This window comes from Emiliania huxleyi (genome assembly GCF_000372725.1).
Source record: "Emiliania huxleyi CCMP1516 unplaced genomic scaffold EMIHUscaffold_61, whole genome shotgun sequence".
NCBI classification, from domain to species: Eukaryota; Haptophyta; order Isochrysidales; family Noelaerhabdaceae; genus Emiliania; species Emiliania huxleyi.
In genome coordinates, this window is record NW_005197426.1 from 510362 (window position 1) to 529085 (window position 18724).

Sequence of the window (18724 nt, forward strand, 5' to 3'; positions counted from 1 at the left end):
GGACCATGGACTAGAGTCTAGACACCTCGCAGACTCCTGACTCGCAGTCTCCCAATTCTCAAGACTCAAGCACTCAACCAGTCAACAAACCCCCTTCGGACAAATTCAGCCCTCTGTCGAGAGCGCCGTCGGGGGCGACGACGGGGAGCAGCCCCTCAGGCGATGCCCTCCAGTGGCGGCCGCCTCGCAGTGCGGGTAGCCCGGGACTGCCGTAGGCCAGCGTCTTGTACTGACGCTTCCAAGTTTGGAAGTGGAAGAACGCGCCCTCTTCGCAGCCGCCTTGAAGCTCGACCGGGGCCATGACTTGCGCCCACCACGACCCGTCTGCATGCTCCACATTCCAGTTCCAGCTCCACTCTCCAGCTCCTTGTTCGCCGGGCCAGCCCGAGCGGTTGAGTCGCTGTGGTGGCGTTACAGGGGGCTGCGTACGTCACAATGCGGCGCAGGGCGTGGGCGCGCGCACTAGTCCAAGTTGGGGCATCGGCTTGGCCTATAGGTGAGGGGTGACGTTGGGAAGGGGCATCTAGAGATGCGGGTGCCAAAATGTCGATGCAGACGCGGTACTGGGACTCCACCCAGCCCTCTGATGGGCACGCTGGCGAGAGTTCCACGCGGAAAGGGGGCCCCACGGTCCGCTGGGCGCCCGCCATTGCCATCGACGGGGCGGTATCCATCCTGCCCTGGCCCAGACTGCACGCGGCTGAGCCGCCCGACGGCACGGCGCGGTCAGCGCTGGCATCCCTGAGGATTGCGCCATCTGCAAAGAAGACCGGCCTGAAGTCCATGTCTGCAAAGGCCTTGGGGGCGTAGCGGACGCGCGCCGAGCTGGTCGCGACGACCCACGAGTAGCAGCCCTCGTCGTCTGGGAAGTATTGCTCGTGCGGTCCGCGCCTTGAGCTCTGCGGGACGGGTGGTGCGGGTGGTGAGGGCTATGAGGGAACGGGAAGAGTGAGGGCGGCTGCGGTGAAGGCAGACGAGGGCGTGCGAGGGCGTGTGAAGGCGGTGATGGCGGCGACGGTGTTCGTGGCTGTCCGATGGCATCACAAGCGAAGCAAGGAGGAGCGGACCTCAGCCTCACGGCTCTTGGCCTCGAGCGACTCGGTCAGCCCCGCGCCCAGCCGCGGGCACCTTGAGGTAAAGAGAGATGCGGACAATGTTGTGGCCCTCTGGCGATGGGCAGGGGATGGGGTCCCTCTCGCATCGCCTCACTCCAAGGGTCACTCTCGTCCAGCCCGTGCTAGGCCCACACCTCAAAAAGAGCGCGTTGACGGACGGCGTGTTGCGGTGAGGCGCGAACTGGCCGCGCAGATACAGATTTTCAGTATCACCCTGGGTGTAGGTGAAGATGTCGTAGTCCCGTAGCTCTGTCAGCTCGATAAAGAGTGGCAAGTCGCCGACAAACAGGTCCATGTCTGTGTATGACCAGTGCGAGTAGCCTCGGAGGTAGTCTCGGAAGACAGTGCCTAGGGAGCGAGTCAGGACCGAGCGTGCGGCGGGACGGTGGCGGAGCGCGCATGGCGCACACGGCCTGCGCGCCGTGGGTCGGCTTGAACTGGGTCAGGACGTAGGGAAAGTCGCGGAAGGCAATTCGGAAGAGGCGCACCTGACCGTGTTGCAGAGGGAGCGAAGAGGGAGTCCGAGATGGGCGCACACAGGCAGCAAGGTGCGGGCGGAATAGCTAGCGCGCCAGACGGGGACTGTCCGCCTCGCGCCTAAAGTCAGCAATCGCGTGCGGCTGGACCCGAGGCGGCGAGCGAGCTCGACTATTCATGGGCAAACCCAAGGGCAGCCGCAAGCCGAGTGCCGAAGAGGCTGCCAAGACCTTTTGAAAATGAGCCAGATTAGAGGGGCGCGGCGCCACGTCTGGGTACGAGAGCATGTAGGCCTTGGCCGCCAAGGTTGTATAATTTGACGTTGTCAGGCACCTCGGGCCGCGCCGCGCCTGCGGTCAACGGTTGTTTGGAGAGCTCACCCGGCACGGGCATGTGTCACCCTGCACCGCTGCTTTGCTCGAGCAACTGCCGGTGGGCGCTGTGTATTCTAGGGCAGCAGCCCTCGTGAAAGATCAGCCAGTCAGCAATGAAGCTAGACCGGCTGCACGAGGCGAAGAAGTAGGGCGCCCAGACGGGGAAGGCCGATCCGATCCACGGCAGAGTAAACGCAATCCTGAACTCTGGATGCCGCAGTAGAGGGCGCTCCTGAGCGCTGGTCACACCGAGTGGCGGCGGGAGCGGCACAGCGTGCGCCACGTGGGAGACGCAAAGCACGCACAGCAACCTGGCGTCGCGCATTGGTCGTACTCGAGTATAATGCCCCCAATGTGTCTCCCATGTGCACAATGATTACCTTTTTCTTCGCCCAAATATTTGGAGATTCGGTGCACATAGGGGAGCGAGAGCGACCGCGTGCGTAGGTAGGTGACAGACAGACAGATGAGAGACTCACACACACGGGAAGCATCCATCCATGCATGCATGGGGGGAGGGAGGGAGGGTGGAGGCAGGCTGCGGCACTTACTTGCTTGCTTGCTTGGTTGGAGCACTTGGAGTGCGGTCATTAACCGCACGCCCAGGGCCGGGGAGCTAAGAAGCGCACCCAGCGGGCCGGACGATTGGCATCGCTGACTGACCCTAGGTGGTGGTGCACTTGGAGCACTTGGAGTGCAGTCATCAACCGCACATCCAGGGCCGGGGAGCTAAGAGTGGGTATCTAGTTTTTGCTGAGCTCGCCTTCGATGTTATGAAACAAACGCAAGGCGGACACAAGCACATCGCTCTCTCGGTCCCACAGACATCCCGCACACCCGCCGCACACCCGCCGCCCCCGCGCTCGCCCCACCCCGGCCGGGAGAGAGGGGAGTGACAGTTTGGGATCATGGCAACAGTCGAGATACCTCGCACTCCATGTGCGAGAACGCAGAGAGAAAATGAAAGCCGTCCGGCCCCCAAGTCCGGCTCACGCGCCCCGAGCTGACCCTCTACCGCACTGGTCACTTCCGCCCCCTCGCTCCCAACCCATCCACCTCGCCGACCGCAGAACCGCGCATCTCTTGGAGCACTTGGAGCACTTGGAGTGCAGTCATCAACCGCACATCCAGGGCCGGGGAGCTAAGAAGCGCACCCAGCGGGCCGGATGATTGGCATCGGGTTGCGGGCAAGAGAGCCCTAGCCCCGGGGGTGCGCGTTCGCAGGGAAAGGGCCGTAAAGTAAACACGGGTCTCCGAGGGTTAGTTCCGTGTACCGGGTTTCCCCTTAACTGCAGAACGCCCCCTCTACTCGGAGCTAACGGACACACAACACTGTACACCGGGCGCGTTTTTTTTCGTGAGATGATGGCGTGCCTTGCGTCTCATGAACGAACCGCTTGCATTTCCACACCCGCCTCCGCCTCCGGCGCTAACCGCCACCACCGCCGCTGTCGCCATCATCGCCGGCGCCACCGTGGCCGCCGCCGCCGTACTCCTGTCGGTGTTTGCCGTATGCGTGTACGTGGCCCGGCGCTTTAAGGGACCCGCCGAAACGGCCCCCACCGCCGCCCCGGCCCCCACCGCCGCCCCGACCCTAGCGCCCGTTGCGGTCCGGCGGGTCGCGACGCTCTCCTCCGAGTACACCGACGCCCCGAGCATGATTGGGGATGTGTCTCCGAAGGAGGCGGCAATCGCCTGGCTCGCCGGTAAACAGATGTCCGGCCGGCGCCGCGCCGCCTTGCACCGCATCACGGCGGCGAGGGGGCGGTCGGCCGCCGTCAACGTTGCCGCTCCGCCTCTCGATCACCTGCCGGTCGTGGTGCGCTCGCTGTCGAGAGAAAGCGGTGTGTTGCTCGCTCCCTGCCCTTGGGTTGTATGGCGGGGTCTCACACCGCTCGCGCCTACTCCCCTGCCCTCTTCAGCCACCTCCGCCTCCTCCGCCGTGTCGTACGACCCCACCCCGCCGGCCTGCCTCCCGCCGCCCGACCTCCACTCGCCCCGCGACCTCGCGCCTTACCTCGAGCACGGAGGTCTCGAGCGCGACGACGAGCAAGGAGACCTCGAGGCGCCGTCCGCCGCCCTCAAGGCCGCCCACGTCAAGCCGCGCCGCCACTTCCACGCGGGCAGCTTCGGCTCCGCGTACTCGTCGTTTGATGATGGGGAGGAGGAGGAGCAGGAGGCCGTCTCGCCGTGCAGCCCGACGGCGGCGAAGCTGGCGGCGGCCGCGGCGGGCGGGCGAGGCCAGGCGGATGGCCGCCGTGTGGTGTGGCGCGACTCCTTCGCGCGCGAGGGGAGGAGGGCGATGTCCTTCCGGCGGAACGTGCGGCTGCCCGGGATCCAAGACACCCCCACGCAGTCGGGCTCGTCGACGAGCGGCTCCTATAGCTCCCTCGCGGCGAACCGCCCCCTCGAGGCGGGCGAGTTGGACGCCGTGCTCGCGCCGCAGGGAGGGGAGGGAGAGGGAGGCGAGCCGGACACGCCTCCGCCGGCTTCGGCGAGGCTCGCTGCTGATGGGGCAGCCAGTGGCGGGTCCCCTCGAGAAGACGACTCGGATGCCGTGGAGCAGGTTGAATTGCACCTCGAGGTTTAGCGGTTTTTACAGCTGCCGTCTCAACGAAAATGGAAAAAAATCAGGCTGTCTCGGGGGACGGGAGTCGGGACGCGACCCACTTAGCCTATTGCTATTCTTAGCACTTTGCCCCACTCACCACAGCCTGGGCTCTCCGCACCCTGTACCCATACGATGGCCCTGGTGCTTGTACTCTCACACATAGTCATATTGGGAAAGGCTGAGGGCCCGCCCAGACGATGCCACAAGGGCCGGTACCGAGTACGACCCGTGGTCGTGCGCACACGCATTCGCATAGGGTTATATGGTTGTGAATGAAGAAAAAAACGAGAACTTTACGTACACAATAGGAGTCGGGACTCTCGAGGGATCGCACACAGTGGACTCGGACGACAGAGTCTCGCAGTCCCGTGCTCCGTCACGCTCGAGAGTCGAGTGTCGCGCTGGAGTGGTCCACCCTTTGGGTCAATCCTCGAGGGTCAACCTGGGTCAAGCACGAACAGTTCTCATGGATGCCGCACGCGGAGGCGGACGCTCTGAAGCAGTCCAGCAGATGGGGCCTCACCAAGCAGCAGCCGATCCGGTGGGCATCCCTTTACCCGCACCACCGAACTTGGGCTCGTAATGCATGCTCGGCCCGCTACCTCGGTAGACGGAGCCGCCGTTGTAGCTGCCGCGGCTGAAGGACTCGCGTTCGCTGCCTCCAAAGGCGCTGAGAGCGCAAAAGCCTACCGCCGTGAGCGCAAGTAGCACCTACGATGCTCAACAACATCAGAGATTAGACACCTGCTGAAGGAACAGACACCGGAATCAAGCAAGAGGCACGTAGCCGGCGGTCGCGAGTGTCATCGACTTCTTGGGCGGTGCCTCTGCCGGAGCAAACGACACGTAGAGCGACGGCCCGAGGACTGCTTGTGCGGCAGCGACGGTGCCCTGCCCTGCAAAGACCGTTGTGTTGTACACGACCACATAGCACGGCCAGGAGGCACCGTCCGCCGCTGGCGCAGTGAACGTAACCGTCAGGTCGTACCTGTCTTGCGCGTGCTCGAGTGTCACCTCGCCGCGGCTCTCTCCGGTCGAGGAGTCACTGTCGCCATCGTCATCGTGGTAGTGGTGGTGGTGGCTGTTTGACATGATGGACAATGTCATCCCCATCATCATTGCGTGCGAGAAGGCGTTGTAGTGGTACATTGGTCCGCCGACGTAGAAAGGCATCCCGTAAGGATAGTAGAACATGGCCGGCGAGTAATAGTAGGGCGACCCGTACGCGTATGTCGTCATATAGGGAGAGCGGCCGTAGGCTACGCTCGGGTAGGAGGTCGCATACCCAGGGTAATGGCCGCCGTACGATGCGGGACGCGCCGCGTAGCCGGTGTTGGCGGCGGCGGAGGAGGAGTAGTAGGAAGCGCGGGAGCGGGAGGAGGAGGAAGAAGAGGAGGAGGTACGCGAGCGCGACGAGGACGGTGATGAGGTGCGCGAGCGAGACGAGGATGGTGATGATGAGGAGTACGATGAGCGCGAACGTGAGGAGGACGAGGACGAGGTCGAGGAGCGGGAGCGCGAGGACGAGTACGAGGAGCGGGAGCCGCCGCGGCTCCCGCCCCCGCGCCGCCGGTCACTCAATAGCCCACGCTCAGCCTCTCTACGCTCACTCTCCTCCTCGCCCTCCTCGCCCTCAAAGTCTTCGACCCACTCGCTGAGAAGGTCGCCCTCAAAGTCGTCGACCCACTCGCTGAGAAGGTCGTCAAACTCAAAGGCGGCCGTCTCAAGCTCATTTTGCGCCACGCGCCTGTGCGGCGCCGCATCGCTCAAGGCGCGCCTGCCCGGTGGACTCGTGCTATCTCCACCCTGGTCCGCCATCCACTGGTCCACAACTCCGTCGACCTTGGCTCGCCACGCCGCAGGGGGTGAGGACGGCCTCTGCGGTGCTGGCGCTGGCGGCGGTGACAGAGACACTGCTGGTAGCGAGCGCGCGACCATGTCGGGCGACTTGATCCTCCACGGAAAGTTCAGATCTGGCCCAAGCTCGAGATTCGTGACTGGGCTCAAGACTGCGCCACGGCCGTCTTCGATGGCGACGGCACTCACAACATACGCGCCGGTTTGGAGCAGCAGCGTCATGGAGTAGATCGTGCCAGGGAGGTAGCCGTCGCTGAGGGAGAGGGGCAATCGGTAGCCTGGCCAGGAGCTTCCCTGCTCTGCCACCTCAGCACACGCTGTGAGTGCTGCGACCTGCTGCCCACCCAATGCCGAGGCTGTCGCGTTGCTGCACGTGGGCACCTCGTACCAGACAGAGATGGGAGCAAGTGGCTCGGGCGCCGGGCGTGCGTGCGCATAGATGATCAGGCCGATAGAGACAGCGGCGATCAGCCCGAGGCCGAGATAGGCCGGGGCAGGGGACATGGAGGACTTCAGCGAGATGTGCGAGACATGCGACGATCGATGGGACGCACGCCCGCCCAACGTCCTCGCCCGATGATTCGCGTTTTTCCAACACACACACACACTGGGCACGGCTGTGCGAGGGAGCAAGATCTTCCAGTGAAAGTACTTTGGAGCATTGGCACGTAACGGGTCTCATTTCTTCTATGATCTCGTAAAATGTGAAAACCCTGTCAGCAGAGTCCTCCCTCCTTCCTACCTACGTACGGGAAATGTACGCGAAGAGCCACATACAATGAGAGAGAGATTCTCCCAGTAAGCTAAAAGTACGTACAATGAGAGATTCTCCCAGTAAGCTAAAAGTACGTACAATGAGAGAGAGAAGCTAAAAGTACAATGACAAACTCTTCGGAGACAACGGAGCTCGCTCCTCATTCATCGCAAAAACGCCAAACCCTGTCAGCAGAGAGCAGTCCCCCCGCGGGTACTGTATTCTGTAGTATGTTCGTAAGAGCCACATACATTGGGAGAGGGGACACAAGGGCCCCTCCAGCTCCACCCTCCACACCGCGTAAACTCCATACACGCGATCGTCGCCGTTCGCCCCTCGTCTCTGCTCTCACACCGCGCGCTCACGCGCTCTCTCCACCCTTGAGCGTTGAGGCAGGCTTGTCCTACTGCGAACCTCACCACCTTAACCTTAAGAGGACATACGCGGGGACTCTACTTTATTGGGACAAGTTCTCGCCAAAACACGTAAAAGCTAAAACAAAAGCTCTCTGCGTAAAAGTCCAAAAGTCCAAGAGACAACGTGACCTCGACGCTCGAGAGACGAGAGCGGCGCAATCTCCCCGGGGCAGAGAACGAATAGTATCAGACAAACCGCCATATTCAGAGGAACAGAACGTAACGCGCGACGTGTCGGCGAGCGACATCCGTTGTGCAAGCGCCCCCGCACCACGATGACCCAGCCACGTATGGAAGCGCGTGGCCTTCACGAGCTGCGGGCGAGAGCGAGAAGGCCCGGCCGAGCAGACCGCCTCTAGTCGAGGGGTGTCGGCTCCACCTCCTCCTCGTCGGATCCAGTAAGGTCGATGGAGACAGGAGGCCCCTTTGGGATCTTCCGCATGCGCTCCTGCGCGAGGGAGCCGGGCCGAGCGCTCGGGCAATCGCGGGGCGGCGCACGGGCGGCGCGGCGGGCGCGCCTCTGCGTCGACGATGCGGCGGGCGTTGGCGCGAGCCTTTGCGACGCCGTCGGAGCAGCCCTCGGTGGAGCAGGGGTCCGGGTCGAGCAGCTTGGCCTGCAGCACGGTGTGGTGGTGGGGTGCGGGGGCGTGCGGGGAGGGGAGGGCGCTGCTGTGCGCGCCACCTTGTCGCCCTTGAGCAGGAGGAAGAAGGAGTCGCGGTAATTCAGAGTCAGCTCGGCCAGCTCCGGCGCCCCCTGGACGGGGCCGACACACCACTCGCCCGCTTTCCACTGGCCGTTGCTGCCGAAAGCCTTCGAGCTCGACGCGGCGGCGGTCGCCGAGTGCCCTCCCTTGACCATGTCGCGCTCGGAGGCAGAGGCGCGAGGGCCAGCGAGGTCGGGCTGGTGTGAAATGCCGTGCTGGTCTTGCTTCACCTCAAAAGCATAGCCCTGCCGCACGCGCAGCGTGATGATGCCGCGCGACCAGTCGACGGGCGCAGAGGCGATGCCGCTCCCCGCGCCCTCGCCGCCGCCCTCGCCCTCCTCCACGCGAGTGTGGGAGTACTGAAATTCGGACGTGATCGCCTGCCCCTCGTTGCGCTTCACAAAGCCGGCATAGATGTGCTTGCGACCGGCCATCCTGGGAGCCTGGCCGGTGGTGTCGACAGCGTGCATGGCATCCACCTTCTTGCCGTCGAGCTCGACGTCGAACGCACACGTGCCCTCACCGTGGAACGTGACCTCGATCGAGAACTTGGCGCCCGGCCGCGCCTCGACGATGTGATGCCCATCGATGACATGCTCCGGCTGCGCCTCGCCGTTGAGGATCACCTAGCGACATGGTCGGTCGTCATTGCGCCATAGTCCATGAGCAGTTGCAGCATCGCAGGCAGCAAATGCAGGCGCAGCGGTAAATCAACATCCTGCCCGGTACGCGCCGGCAGCAGCTCTTCTGCGCTCTGTAGCAGCTGAGAGCGCAGCGCGCGCTCTTGGGATGTTGAATGGGGAGGGCGAGGCGCAGCCTGCAGCTCCCAGTCGCCCTGCCGAACCATACCAGCGGAGGGCCAGGGACGCAGTACAGGACGCTCACCAACCACCTGCCGGAATGGGGTGGGCTGGGGCTCGACTCGCAGCGGTGAGCAGTGGGTGGTGGGCTGTGCGCAGTGGGCTAGGGCTCGACTCGCAGCGGTGAGCAGTGGTTGGTGGGCAGTGCGCAGTGCGCAGCGAGGCAGCGCAAGCACCGACCGATGGGCAGCTTCGTTTTTTTTCTTTGAGCTAGACTTGGATGTTTTTTCTTTTCCCCGCTGACTCGCTTTCTGTCCCTTTCCCCGGGCCTCGTAAAATCACAAATTCGATCGGTGAATTCTGTGCGATTTCGGGCGCGGGGTTGTGCTTTTTATGTGAATTCGGGTTGTGTATTTGAGAGAGAGACTCTCTTCTTGCTTGTATTTGTGTGTGTGAATCTAGGCCCGCGGGTAGTCTCACCCCATCCCCAGGGCCTCCAGGGCTCGCACCTCAACCTCTCAGAGACCAGCGCACAGCGCCATAGGAATTCCATAGAGAGATGTTAGAGGTGGGTTAAGAGGGAGATGCGCGCGAGCATCGGACCGCTGGGACGGCGGGCGAAATAAATAAATAAATAAAAACGGTCAAACTCTGAGACGAGATGGGATTTAGGGACATGTGTCCCCGCCCTGCACGATCTTGGTGTGAGGGATCTTCAATCCGTCCCCTCACCCCCTGGTCACTACCCGACACTAGAAGAGCAGCAAGAGTTGGGGCTGCGGCTACGGCTGCGGCTGCGGGAGGGGCTATGGTCGCGGGAGAGCCGCTGCGCCGCGTGGGCGCGCCTACACCGCGCTTGCTCCGCTCGCCACCTCTCGCAAAGGTCCAAAGTCATAGCCATCACCTCCTCCGGCAAGTCCTTTTCGCCTATCTTGCCGTCCCTCCATGCCTGGTAGAGCTCGTCGTCATAGCCATATTGCATCACAGCCTGCTGCACTGCGTCGTGCACAACCCCTGCCACCCTATCCCGCGCCTCAGCGTCGGAAAATTCGAGCTCGGAGTCATACCCGGAAGCAGGCGCAGACGGCCGCGGCGATTTGGCAGGCGGCGAGGGCGGGCGAATCTTGCGACTCGCCGCCACATTTTGGCGACTTTTGGGAGAATTCCTCGAGGTATTTTCTTCTCAATAACAAGGCTGTGAACCGGTGGCGCGACACAGAGTCGGTCGAGTCTGGCCGTTCGAGTCTGAGGATGAGTCTGGATGCAGTCATAACACGTATGTAGGCCTTGTCTCCTGAAGCTTTGAGCAATAGCCGCAAAAGGTGCTTTTCGGCACTTCATCGCGACACGTCCAGGTGCAGACAAGTATCAAGTCTGATCTGTCCCAGACCGTCCTTATTTTGGGTGATGAAGCCCACACTCTGGCTCATACCACGGCTCTTACGGCCTCACACGCGCCTGTTTCACCCACAGACACCGCCGGCACGCACTCCCACTTCACACATGCTCAAACACAACCCCACCAAAGCACAGCCCTGATCAGAATGGGCAAGGGCCAGGCAGCGGCGCGACACAGAGTCGGTCGAGTCTGGCCGTTCTCTCGACGCCGGCCGGCGAGGGTGGCGGCCTGTGGCCGGCTGGTGGGCGGAGAGCAGCCAGGAGGACTCCAGAGTAGCCAGCAACACCAAGCAACGGGTGAGCGCACAGCGAGCGCGAACACAGCTCTGAGAAAGGGCTTGAAGTTGGCCTTTCAGGAAACGTCCGTCTCTGTGATGACGTAGCCGACCCAGGAATTCTCGTTGCTCCACGCCCGCCAGTGCCGCGAGCCCATCCGGCCTGCCTCCTCGCTCCGCACAGCCTCGCTGCCGCTCACCGCATACTGAGCGCTCGTCGGCATGCTCAGCCTCTGCCTGGCCGGCTCCGCCGCGGCAGCTCCAGCGAACGCGCCACAGTCCTCCCTGCAGAGCACACTGGACCAGCTCCGGGCGCAGCTCGCCGCGCTGCAGTCTCAGATTGACTCATTCTCCACCGGCGCCTCTTCGGAGACGCCATTGACCTCGACGCGGTCGAAAGGACGAGCCGGCATTGACCGGCCGGGAGTGCTCCGCGAGCTGCCACAGCTGGCGCTCGCTCCCTGCCTCGGCGTCAAGCCCTGCCTGCACACAACGGTGCGCCGCGCGACGCCCCTCGCCGGAACATCATGTGCGCACGCCAGCTCACCAGGACCGCCCTCCCTCCCTCTCGCAGGTCGAGGAGAGGCTCGCCCGAGGGTGCGCGGGCGCGCGTGTCTTCCGCGGCAACTGGACGTTACCCTAACCCTAACCCTAACCCTAACCCTAACCCTAACCCCAGGCGCGCCTGTCTTCCGCGGCAATTGGACGTCTCCAGTGCCGGTGCCTGGCCGCGACAGCCTCGGCCAGCGCTTCCTTCCGCGTCTCGATTGCGACGTGGCGGAGGTGTGGAAGCTCTCCAAGGTCGAGGCGCGGCGGGGCCGACTGACGGATGCGATGGAGGCGCACGCGCTCTCGCGGCTGGCCGGGCTGCGCAACAAGCTCTGGCTCATCGTGGGCGCCTCGCTCGTCCACGCCATCATGCGCGCCCGAGAGGCGTGTCCATGACACGTCCATGACACGCCCACAGGCACCTCGGTCGACCACACAATCACGCGGTCCGGCTGCGACAGCTTCGGCGTGCCGCGCGAGTCGGTCGTGGTCTCGACGGCAGAGCTGGCGAGGGCGTTGCCGGCGGGCGGCCAGCACGCCTTAGACACTTCCTAGACACCTCCTAGACACTTCCTGGACACTTCCTAGGCGGGCGGCCAGCATGCCTTTGCGGGCGGCAGCGGCCTTGCGATGGACGGGTGCGCGGTGCCTCTGCTCAACTTGACCGTCGTCGAGACGCACTCCGCGGGCATGGCGAGCCTGAGGCGCGGGCAGCTGCGCGAGTAGTGCCGGACGGCGCCCTCCGCCGTCAGAAGGCCGCGCCCCGTGTGCGCAGGCCCTCGAACGACGCCGCTCTCCAGCCGGCGCGGCTGCGAGGGTGGGAGCTCGCGTTGGCGGCGATGCGGCTGCACCACCGGCCTCCGGACTTTGTGACGCTTTCGGGGGAGGAGTGGGACTTCAAGAACTGGGCGAGGGCGGGGCGGCAGCCAAACTCGAGCCTCGCCTGGCGCGAGGTTGGGGAGGTCATTCGGATGCAGGTCGAGGCGATCCGCAGCCACTGGCCGCGCGCCGTGGTGATGGTGCGCACGATGTACGCGGCGGCGTACGGCGGGCTCGGACCTGTCCTGGACATGTCCACGACACTTCCCTGACATGTCCCGCAGGTACGGTGCGACGTACGGCGGGTTCGGCGGCGACTACGGCGCGTACAATGCGCTGCTGCGCGAGGCGAGGGCGGGGCGGCTTCGGCTCTCGGCGGCGGAGGAGCGCGCTGTTCACGCGTCCGGCGGTGAGAGCAGGTCTCGACGCGGCGGCTCTCTCGCAGAGCCGCGAGGGCGGCGGGAGGCGTTGCCGGCCAGCAGCCCGAGGCGCCAGCCCGCCGCGCGGAGAGGGAGAGAGCGGCCGGCATCGTGGAGACGGCGCGCACCGCCCTTTGAGACGCGGACTCAGCTGGGCCGGCGGCACCTCACGGGATGGTGGGGCGGGAGTAGGAGTGCGGCCGGCTCGCGCACGAGAGCGACGTGGCGAGCATGGCGCACTGCTCGGCGTGCAGCTCGCGGAGCGGCTGGACCAAGGCGCGGGCGTGCAAGAGGTGCCAGACCCTCGCGAGCCCTCGAGACCTCGAGCCCGGCTCTCCTCGCCGTGCATAGGACGGGATGCACCCTCACGAGTGGTTCACGGCCAGCTGGATCGAGATCGTCCTCAACCAGATGGCAGATCTGGGGGCCGCGTGCCAAGATCTGGGGGCCGTGTGAGAGCGCCTCGCCTCGCGGAGAGGCGCCCGGCAGCCATAGCCGGGCATAGGCGCACACAGGGGCGCCGGCCGCGCGCACAACACTCAGCACCGTGTCAGCAGCCAGCATCAGCCGCTCCTCCTTGTTCGTGACCGGCGAGAGACCGGAGCGTAGTCCGTATATAGCCGGGAGAGGCCCCGGCCCCCGCCATCTTCGAGCAGACAGTGCGCACATCTCAATACTCAAACGCGCAAAACTCCAGAGTGACTCAGACACAAAATGGCCTTGGACCCTTGCGGAGCCTTGTTGCGTTGTGGTTCGTGGTTGCGGCTCACAGGCTCTCCACATATCCAAAATGCAAAAACACAGTCTCCACAAAGCACACAATACGCTCTCGGCGGGACGCGAGACTCGGGCCGGCACCCCGCACAACTAGCGTACATGGTGGCGAGTGTGCCACAAGCTTGCCAAGACCGCAGTACTCCACGGCGCGGACCATCACCATGCACACAGGGGCTCAATTGCGTCGACAACTGCACGTGCTCAACACGCACGCCGTAGACAGGGAGAACGCGCTCCCGCAAGCCTCACATACTGTACCAAGAGTGTGTACCAAGAGGCGCGGGTGAGGCCAAAGGGCGGGGGGCACCAACGCACGTACAGATTGACAGCCCTCGCGTTCGCGCTCGCCACGCGGAGACCGGCGAGTGTTGCGGCGGCACCGGCCGGGCCAGCGCACTGCGCTCAGACCAGGCGGCGCCTCTTCCACGAGCGCACGCTGTCCGCGCCGCCGCTCGCCGCGCTCACCGCCCCTGCCGCCGGGGCCGCGGGGGCGGCGGGGGCAGCGCGGGCGGGAGCAGCGGGGGTGGCGGTGGGATCTCCGCGGCGCGCTGCCACCGCGTGCGTCGGCAGGGACTGACCTCCCTCCGCCTCGCCCTCGCCGCCGACGCCGCCCATGCTCGCCGTGAGCGCGCGGCCCGACTCCTTCATCGTCATGCGCGGGTTGCCGTGCTCGTCGCCCACGGCATTGCCTCGCACGTGCAGCCGCGGGGCGGGCCTGCGGGGCGGTGGCACGACGCACGTCAGCAGGCGGTGGCGCAAGACGAGTGTGTCGCGCTGGTCTCGATGCGGCGGCTCGCCGTCTGAAGGCGACCGCCAGGCGCTTCCGGTCCTTTTTGTCGAGCGTGGCCCGGAAGGCCGCCTCGCCCGCGCACGTGTACGTGACGCGGAGGTGGCCGGTGCTGCCTCCTTTGGCGAGGGTGACCGACCCTTCTCCCGGCACGACCACCTGCCGGGGGGGGGGGGGGGGGGGGGGCGACGGGTGGCACGTGGAGGACATGCTTGCCACACTCGGCCACGGGACTGCTGTGAAGTGGTCTCGGCTGGCGTCGGAACCTTGCCCGGCGACCAGTAGGTGCGCACGCGCATCTTGATCTCGTCGAGCTGCTCGTGCAGCACCTTCTCCTGCTGCTGGCACGCCGCGAGCTGCGACGAGAGGTCGACGTCGGCGGCGATCGGCTTGGGCGCCGGCTTGGCGCTCGGCGTGATCGTCACCCGCGCGCACATTGCGCCGACGCGCGTCTCGACGCGCCTCACGACGCCGCTCTCGAGGAGCAGCTGCTTGTCCTCCTCCGCCAGCGCGTTGAAGGTCTCCGCCACGACGACCAGCTTGTCGGGCGGCGCGGCGAAGGTCTGCACCTGGTACGCGCCCGTCTTCGCCTCGTTCCGCAGCGTCGCCACCGCGGTGCGCAGCCTCCACGGCGCCTCCTCCTCGGCGCACGCGTCCGAGAGGAGGAAGGAGGTGGCGCGCGCCTCGCCGACCAGCGCCTGCACCTCCGCCCACACCTCGGCCGAGAGCCCGTCGCCCGCCCAGCGCGCCGGCCCGGTCAGCTGCGCGGCGGGCACGGCGTCGGAGGGGGCGAGCTCCGAGAGCGGGACGCCGTTGTTGACCCGGCTCGACTTTCGCTCGAGCCTGCGGACGGCGACGCGGCAGTAGCGGCGGTAGAGCTGCTCGTGCTCCTGCCGGAGGCGGCGGCAGACGCCGGTCGCGAGGACGGTCGCGCTCTCCGGCGAGCTGTGGAGGAGGATGAGCGCGAAGCAGAGGCCGTCGAGCCGCAGGAGGGAGGAGGCGTCGTTGACGTCGCTCACGCCGCCCGCGTCTACCGACAGCCGCGCCGCCGGCCGCTGCGCAAAAGGGGGGAGGAGGGGGGTAGAGGGGGGAGGAGGGGGGTAGAGGGGGGAAGGGGGGTAGAGGGGGGAAGGGGGGTAGAGGGGGGGGGATGGGTCTAACTGCGGGCTGCCTCGTCAATCTCTCTCCGTCGCATCCCGCTTAGGGCATCGAGCTCTTCGGGCCGCGCGTGACGCGAAGGGGGCGGCAGGACCGCCGCGACGGCGGAGGGGCCAGGGCCGGCGACGGCGATGGGAATGGCGCCGCCGGCGGGCGTGTCGGGCGTGTCGGCGGGCGCGAGCGTGTGCTCGTCCGCCTCGCCGAAGAGGTCCTCTGCGCTGGCGTCGGCGTCGTCGGTGCCTTCGGCGTCGGTGTCGTCGGCGTCGGTGTCGTCGGCGCCAGCGCCTGCTGCGTCAGCGCCTGCTGCTGCGCCAGCGCCCACGCCTCCGGGGGCGGAGGGCTCGCCCCCGGCTGCGCTCCTGAGCAGGTCCGGCCAGCTCGAGCCCTCCTCGCCAGGAGACGCCCCCGCATCCTCGGCCGCCGCGCCCGGCTCCGCCTCCTCCTCCGTCTCCATCGCCTCCGGCTCCGCCTCCATCATCACGGCCCCCTCCAGCTCCGCCGCCGCAGCCTCTGCTTCCGCCGCCGTCTCCGCCGCTGCGTCAGCCTCCACCTCAGCCGCCTCCGCCTCCGCCTCCGCCTCCGCCTCCGCCTCCGCCTCCGCCGCCGCCGCCGCTGCCTCCGCCGCTGCCGCCGCCGCCGCCGCCTCCGCCGCCGCGATCGCCGCGCCGCGCTGCTGCTCGATGTTGTCGGCGAGCGTGAAGGCGCCGTTGAGGACAAAGGCTCTGCCATAGTCCACCGGGCTGCTCGCATCCTCCTCTTGGCCGGCGGGCAGGTCCAAGCCAAGGAGGTCGCTGTTTTGCCCCTCCTTCTCCTCCTCCCCGCCGCCCTCCGGCGCGTTCGCGACGCGCCTCCATAGGGCGGCGCGCGCGAGCTTGTCTGACGCGGCCTTCGTCGCGCTGCGGAGCGCCCTCTTCAGCTCGTCCATCGCCTTCCACTCGGCGTGCTTGCGCAGCGCCTCGCGCGCGAGCTCCTCCCGCTCGTCGTCCTCCCCACCGGGGAGGGCGCCGCGCGCAGCGCAAGAGCCGGCGTGCTGCTCCTCGTCGTACCGCTTCCAGCACTTTTGGCAGTAGAGGTCCTCGGGGTTGTCGTGGTCCGCAGTCAGTCCCTCGCTCGCGCCGCATTCTGCGCAGCGCTCGGTCCCCTCCGGCGAAAGGCAGGTGCGGGCAAACGTGGCGCGCTTCCTCTCGCCGCTCGGGAAGTCGACAAGGTACCGCTCCCTGTCGGGCAGGTACTTGACAATCTTGACAAGCACGCCGTCGAGCTCGGGCGCGCTCTTGAGCCCCTGGAGCCGGGCGAGCGAGTCGGGCTCGAGGAGGTCCAGTGATTTGGGAGACATGTCAAAAAAGAATTTTCCAAGCCCGGCACAACACTGGGACGAACACTGGGCACATACAAACGGTCGCGCTTACAACTGTCATGATGCCGGTAGCCGCCGCCCTTGCCTCCCGAGCCCGAGGGGCCAGCCGCGCCGCGGCCCAGCGCCTCCGTATTAGTTCCCGGCCGGCGTGAGATGCCCAGCCTTCGGGCCGCGGCACCCGTTGCGGCCGGGCCAACCTCAGTGCAGAGAGCGACGCTCAAACCTTCGGATAAGCCTCGCCAAGCGTCTGCAGCTGCCCCGTGGCAGGCGCCCACGACGCCGACCGCGGTCGACGGCAACGGATCGGTGCGGACGCGACGCCGCCCGCGCTCGCGCCGCGCGCACGCGCCAGCACTCGAGCTTGAGATGATCCTCATTCTCGCTCTCGCACTTCAGCTCTCAGCCAAGCCCTTGCCAGTGCCCGTGCCCGCGGCCGTGCGGACGCAGCCACGCGCCGACGCCGACGCGGATGGGGTGGGCCGAGACGACAGAGCTACGACAGGGCCTCCACCAACAGAGCACAGGCTCAAGTACATACGCCCGCCCGCGGCAGGCGCGGACGCCCGAGGCGCTGCGAGTGCTGATGGAGATGTGCGAAAAGGCCCGCGACGGGATCGAGCCCAAGCCCGTCAACCCGGAGCATCAAAAATCTCTACACACACACACACACACACACACACACACACACACACACACACACACAACCCTCCCCCAACCAAGAACGCGGCAATTCTAAAGATCCGAAGAAAGAGAGATCCGCGACAGGGTGCGCCCACAGGACCCAAAAAAAGAAAAGAAAAGAAATGGGCCACCCCCGATCGCAGCACTTCGTGTTGGAGAGTCGAGATATTGAGAGTGTGACTAGGAGGCTGAGGGACGCTGGGGATTCTCAAAGGTATACCCTTGGAATGGCCGGATCCAGCCTTAAAAGTACGAGATCGCGCGCGCTTCGCGCACAGCACCGCCTGTTCTCCGCGGCTGTGTGACGACGCGTGCCGTGTGCCAGCAGAGTTGGGCGCGCGCGGCGCGACGGCGCCCGCGATCAATTGTGCTGCTCTCAAATCTAGTCTGGTTCCAAACGGCTTCAATCCCGAGAAATTAAGTGCCAAAGATTTCTCTGGACGATCCACAAATCCTATTTAACAGCGGCGTGATGCCGTTGTTCATGGCTTGGCCGACCGCTGCCTGGCCTCGAGGAGCAGCCGGGCGCACTCGACGTGGCCCTGCAACAGCGGCGACCGTGGCGCCGCCGTCCCTGGCTTGGTTGGACTCCATCGCGCTAGGCGACGAACCTGCCCCCGCCCCCCCCGGGGGGCCCGTTGGGGCCCCTCCAGGGGGCGACCCCTCCGGGGAGGCCGGCCTTCCCCGTGCCGGTCCTCCCCACCCAACCCCGCCGGCAGTGCGAGCTGCCGGCCACATTGAGCGGTTCGTCCGCGTCGCGCACCCGTCCCAACGGGGGGCCGCAGACTCGTTCTGCGCGCCAACGGCTGGTGACGCTGTGTTGCCCTTGAGCTAGTCCTTCCCCGGTCGCCTAGCCTCTGCGCTGTCTGGCAAACGCCTGTATGCCATGCGCGCGGACCACGCTTGCGTGGATACGTGGCTTGGGCAGGCTGACCCGTGTGGCCGTGTGCGCAGACTGAGTGCGGGGTAACCCGCGCACGGGGAAAAGCTTCACGGGCTCGAGCCGTCAAACATTAAGCAGCGGCGGTGTGCCGAGGGGGACCGGGAGGCGGTAAGTCGTCGTCACCCGGCGCTGCTTGCAGCACCATGGCGATGGCGCTAAGAGGTTCCTCTTTTTTCCGCGCCCCACCCCGCAAGGCCGCGCGCGATAGCCGATACCCGATACACACGTCTTAGACTACTACCCAACCAGTGCCAGACCTCTATTGCACAGCCGAGAGCGCCACTCGAGTGTGTTAGTGAGTGGGTGGTGGTATTCTTGATACGAAACCATACAAAGCGAGAGAGAAGCTAAAAATACGTACGTACAAAGCGTAGGCCGACCTCTCCGGCCGGAGCACTCTCTCGACGTCCCGGCCGTTCAACAAGAATGCATCTACCGCGTGTGCACATTCGA

At 65.7% G+C, this 18724-nt stretch overlaps 3 protein-coding genes across 3 annotated transcripts; all 3 read right to left on the minus strand.

Annotated features, from left to right (window-relative positions):
- Positions 1–73: 73 nt before the first annotated feature.
- EMIHUDRAFT_214539 (hypothetical protein) lies at positions 74–2291 on the minus strand (the record flags this gene model as incomplete). Its single annotated transcript, XM_005764030.1, has 6 exons — positions 74–400; positions 576–899; positions 1068–1128; positions 1250–1463; positions 1780–1925; positions 1993–2291. 6 exons carry the CDS (start codon positions 2289–2291, stop codon positions 74–76), a joined length of 1371 nt encoding a protein of 456 aa, XP_005764087.1.
- Positions 2292–5096: 2805 nt separating this feature from the next.
- On the minus strand, positions 5097–6938 carry EMIHUDRAFT_214540 (hypothetical protein; the record flags this gene model as incomplete). Its single annotated transcript, XM_005764031.1, has 3 exons — positions 5097–5288; positions 5361–5836; positions 6188–6938. 3 exons carry the CDS (start codon positions 6936–6938, stop codon positions 5097–5099), a joined length of 1419 nt encoding a protein of 472 aa, XP_005764088.1.
- A 714-nt stretch (positions 6939–7652) lies between these two features.
- EMIHUDRAFT_437594 (hypothetical protein) lies at positions 7653–9269 on the minus strand. The gene is made up of 4 exons (XM_005764032.1): positions 9126–9269; positions 8287–8934; positions 8123–8218; positions 7653–8052 (listed from the first exon to the last, which is right to left on the minus strand). The coding sequence occupies exons 1-4, from the start codon at positions 9153–9155 to the stop codon at positions 7960–7962; spliced, it is 867 nt and encodes a 288-aa protein (XP_005764089.1). The 5' UTR covers positions 9156–9269; the 3' UTR covers positions 7653–7959.
- Positions 9270–18724: the final 9455 nt, after the last annotated feature.

Coding starts and splice junctions, on each gene's coding strand:
- EMIHUDRAFT_437594 (XM_005764032.1), bottom strand. CDS start 9,155: ATGGTTCGGCAGGGCGACTGGGAGCTGCAG. Junction 8,935..9,125: donor AGGGCGACTGGGAGCTGCAG/GCTGCGCCTCGC, acceptor CCATGTCGCTAG/GTGATCCTCAACGGCGAGGC. Junction 8,053..8,122: donor GCCGCATCGTCGACGCAGAG/GCGCGCCCGCCG, acceptor TCCCTCGCGCAG/GAGCGCATGCGGAAGATCCC.